This window comes from Haplochromis burtoni, unplaced genomic scaffold, assembly GCF_018398535.1.
Source record: "Haplochromis burtoni strain Fernald_Lab_line unplaced genomic scaffold, NCSU_Asbu1 Contig_1055, whole genome shotgun sequence".
In the NCBI taxonomy this organism is placed as follows: domain Eukaryota; kingdom Metazoa; phylum Chordata; class Actinopteri; order Cichliformes; family Cichlidae; genus Haplochromis; species Haplochromis burtoni.
This window is the reverse complement of record NW_024583416.1, coordinates 83578-88019: the sequence shown is the minus strand read 5'-3', so window position 1 is coordinate 88019 and position 4442 is coordinate 83578. Positions and strand designations below refer to the sequence as shown.

Genomic DNA, 4442 nt, shown 5'->3' with positions numbered 1-4442 from the left:
GGATTAATAAAGTTTTATCTAATCTAATCTAATAACTTTAATCTCAGCCAAACTGATTGACTCAGGAACAAATAAAACACTGAAAAAAGCCCAACAATAACATTTTTAGGTTGTCTAAGTGACTCATATATTACGTTTAACCTGAGTAGTGAAAGACGGCGGTGATCTGAAAATGATGTGCCGGGAGTTGTGACGTTCTCGGCGGCTTCAGTAACCCTCGAGCTCCCGGTCAGCTATCGAGCTGATGGGTAACAGATGTCTCCGAAAACGTCGAAGCACTTTTGCAAATATGCGATATCTTGATAAACCGAGCAGATATTTGATGTTTACACAGCTACATTATCGCCTGAAAATATGTTAAAAGTTTATTTTGTGACCCAGAAAGATTAATAAGAGTAATTTTAAAACTTAGTAGCAGCCGCCATTGTTGGAAACTGGAGTTTGGCTAGGCCGCGCTATGAATTCTGGGATATGGTAGGCCATAAAGGACACACCGACCCATCCTTCAAATTCGGGGAAAAGGAGGACGCATTTGTCGGCTGCATTCGGAGGAGTCTACGAATTTGGACAGCCTTCGGCGCGTCGCTGTGACGTAATCGGCCTACAAATGCGGCCTCAGGAGGATGCAGCCCATGAATTTGGACATGACCGTTGTGTGTGAGCTCACAGGATCAGGAAGTTCAGATTTGATGGTCCATGTTTGTTTTTCCCATTTCTTTGAGGGCCTGTGAGACCAAACTCACAACACTACTTGTTGGAGATTACGTATCGAAATTTCAGGAGCGGGACCACGCCTCCAAACATGCTCCTTCCGGTCCTCATCTATATAGGTTCCCCCAGTTCTGCAAGCTGTCATTCTCGTTTACGTGCTCCTCCCTCCCCTTTTCAATTCTGTAACTTCTTCACTTCTGTTCAGTACGTGGGGATCTGCCGGGCCCGGGAGCCGTCGCCAGTCCGCCTCAAAGCCTTCCCCAAACCGCAGCTCAGTTCATGCCCAAGCATCACCTTTACCTACTAAAACGCTGTCAAACATAAAATGAGGACGTGGGTCCAGCGAGTGAATTGTTATTTATGCTGTGCTTCAGGTGAGTGTCAGAGGTCAAAGGTCACACTAACACCAGTCTGCTGTTTCAGGATCAGTTTGATAACTTGGAGAAACACACGAGCTGGGGGATCGACTTCCTTGAGAGATACACTAAGTTTGTAAAAGAGCGCGCCGACATTGAGCTGAGCTACGCCAAACAGATCAGGTATAGTCCTTAAACCAACACCTGAACCATCACGACCATGTAAAACTCCTGGAAAACCTGAATTTAGTTTGTCACATTTGTTAAAGTCAAACTGTGAGGAGGTTTGGAGACAACTCTTTAAACTCCTTCAAATAAATAACAATACCTGATCAGTCAGTTTATCATTAGTACCTGGATTTACTCACAGTGCAGATGATGTGTGTGTAAAACTGATTACCTGAGTGTTACCTTAATGTCTCATTTCAATAAAACCCGAAACCCCAAAAGTCTGTACTACCTGTGTGTCTCACCTGTGTGTGTCACCTGTGTGTCTCCAGAAGTTTGTCGAAGAAGTACCACCCCAAGAGGAACAGAGAAGATGAGAGCAGGTGAGTCTTTACCTGTTTGTACCGAGTTCACCCACGAGTCAAATTTCGTAGTACGGGTCAGTCAGGAACGCTGCAGAAAACCGCAGCTTTGGCAAATACACGATCGTGTTGTGTGAAATCGCAGTTTTGATCAGAAAATGCTGGTTCAGATGTTTCTGCTTGCAATGAAAACGCTTGCACTTTACTGAGCGTGCTCCCTGAGGAGTGGTCGATCGGCCCATACTGCCTACAGTAAATGGACTCACTCCCGGAGTCCGGAGTAGCCATAGATTGGAGGGTTCTGTGGTCGCCGCATCTCTGCTTGTTAGTCCTGCTGGCATCATCAGGCACCGACCTCCACCTCACATTGACAGACTCGAGGTTAAAGTCGGCACCTGCAACTCTGAGGAAATGGTTGTCAGCTGGACACGGGTGCAGTGCTCGGTCTGGGTCAGGTATGAGTTCCGGTGGAGAGTGACGCGCATGCACCATCAAACTACGGCCGTGCGCTTTGACCGTGAGGTGAAAATGTGCTTCCTGTGAAGTGTGTGTGAGCTGAGCTGGCCAGCCGACTGGTTGTTTCAGGTACACCTGGTTTGTGGCGTTTGCGGCGACTCTCCAGCAGCTGAACGAACTCGCCATCCAGAGAGAAGATCTTGCTGAAAACCTGAACGCACAAATTGTCTGCGAGCTGACACGATACACTCAGGAGCTGAAGACTGAGAGGAAGTCTGTGAGTGCGCACGCACGCACGCACGCACGCACACACACACACACACACACACACACACTCGTCAAGTCCAGTGAAGCAGCTTCCACATCACTCTACCCACTGCAGCGTGTGTATACATGTTGATGATCATGTGACCTGTGTCTGTGATTTTCATCAGAAGGTTCAAACAAACTAAAATAGAAATAAACTCTAGGAAGTAAAATTTGATTCACTTTGATTTACTATATGTCAAAGTGAGAGCTGATGATGAGGATGATTTTTTCAAACCAACAATGTGTCTGAGGGAAATATTGACACTGGTATTCAGTGACTGATTTACTGTTTGATTATTGCAGTCTGGACTGGAATCAGGCCCATGGTCACCAGGGTTGGCCACGCCCACACTGTGGCTCTGCAGGATGTATGTTGCCTCCTGAAGAAGCTGGAAGTCAGAAATTTCCCAGTCAGGAAGTTAGAGCAGATCAACATATGCTGTGTTAGCACCTGGAGGTAGTGACAGTGGACATGAAGAGTAGTAAAACTGTGAACTTTGAATCTGTGACGCCACTGCTGTTTATTTGAATTTTTTAAAAGAAAAAGCCGTACACAGAGCAGTGATGATGCTCTGTCCGTGAACGTGCCCGACCGTGTTTTTATGCACCAAAGTTATTGCGATGCATTGCTAGTGACACCTGAATGCTGCAGCTCGCTAAGAACCAAAGCAAACCTTTTTTTCTTGGTTTTTTCGAGACATGCTAACTTGTGAGTTCTGACATCCAAGTTCCAGGTATCGTGTCATAAGCCCACCCTCTCTGCTGCTCAGCAGAATGTGGCGGTTTGAAGGAAGCGTGCTGCCCAAAGCTGAACATCAGACACATCTGCTCAGTTACCCAGCTCCCAGCTGCTCTGCCACATGGAGCCCACACATCACCCCACATTTGGCCACGTGTGGCGAGCATGGCTGAGGCATGCTCTGACATAGTCCCGTCATTCCGAGAGCTGCAGATGTGCCACATGTGGGCCAAACTTATGTCACTTCCTGGTCAGAAACTCGTCCTTAACCCTCTCTCACCCTGATGGTACTTAAATGTGCGACAATGCCAATACACAGATGTAGGAGTGGGACTCGATTAAAAAAAATTATCTAATTAATTAGAGGCTTTGTAATTAATTAATCTCGATTAATCACATTTAATTGCACAAGAACATTTGACCCAAAACTCAAATGTTTTTTTTTTTATTTAAAGGGTTTTAGTGGGCGACAGAATGAATTAATAGATATGGACATGAATATTATAAAGTCAAGCTCTTTTAATTTATGGAAAAAAACATTTAAACTGCATGTCAGTCCTAGCAACGCACTTCCTTCTTCTGTGTGCATCAGTGTAATCGGTATACCAGCAAATCGTGCATTAACAAAAGTTCCCCTTGGAAGGCAAAGAGCAATTAAATGTCTTATTTTTTTCAAATTAATTAATCGCAATTAACGTGTTAAATTCTCACCCCTAAATTAAAGATGAAGTTACCATAGTAACTTAGTCACACTAACATAGCTGATTTATGAAGTTCTCTTTAAAATAAAAGACATTAGGCACAGACTAATAAGCTGGACTTCCTCTTCCTGGGGAAAGTGCATGTAACACTTTCCACCCCCCAACCCCATTGTCCTTTATTGGATACGTCTGCAGCAGGAGCCAGTTACACCAGGCTGATCCTTCCATCCACCAATCACATCCGAGCCCCTGGACAGGTGAATTGGCATATGCAAATTCAGAGATCACGAATAAACAACACACAGCAGCATTTTGGATTAACTGCAAATGGAAGAAAGCAGTCTTACATATTTGTTTAATATGTGCATTGAAGGACATGTCCTGGTCAAAAATGACTCCAAGGTTCCTCACAGCGTTACTGGAGGCCAAGGTAATGCCATCCAGAGTAAGAATCTGGTTAGATACCATATTTCTAAGGTTTTCAGGGCCGAGTACAATAGTCATGGGATTTCTGGCTCTTTTTAGAGAACCGGCTCTTTCGGCTCCAAACTGGCTCTTCAGGTTGTTTTGTTGCTTTAATTAATTTATTATTAACAATAATATAAAATTATGCACAAAAGGAATTACTAATGTAAAAAAA

The 4442-nt window shown here is 44.5% G+C and overlaps 1 protein-coding gene across 1 annotated transcript in view; it reads left to right on the top strand.

Annotated features, from left to right (window-relative positions):
• Positions 1 to 1134: 1134 nt before the first annotated feature.
• The window catches only part of LOC102310860 (formin-binding protein 1), a gene marked incomplete at its 5' end in the record, with an annotated part of 44403 nt that continues 41095 nt past the window's right edge, over positions 1135 to 4442 (top strand). Inside the window, 3 exon segments of the mRNA XM_042216435.1 lie at positions 1135 to 1250; positions 1568 to 1618; positions 2183 to 2330. Coding sequence (XP_042072369.1) covers positions 1135 to 1250; positions 1568 to 1618; positions 2183 to 2330 — 315 coding nt within the window.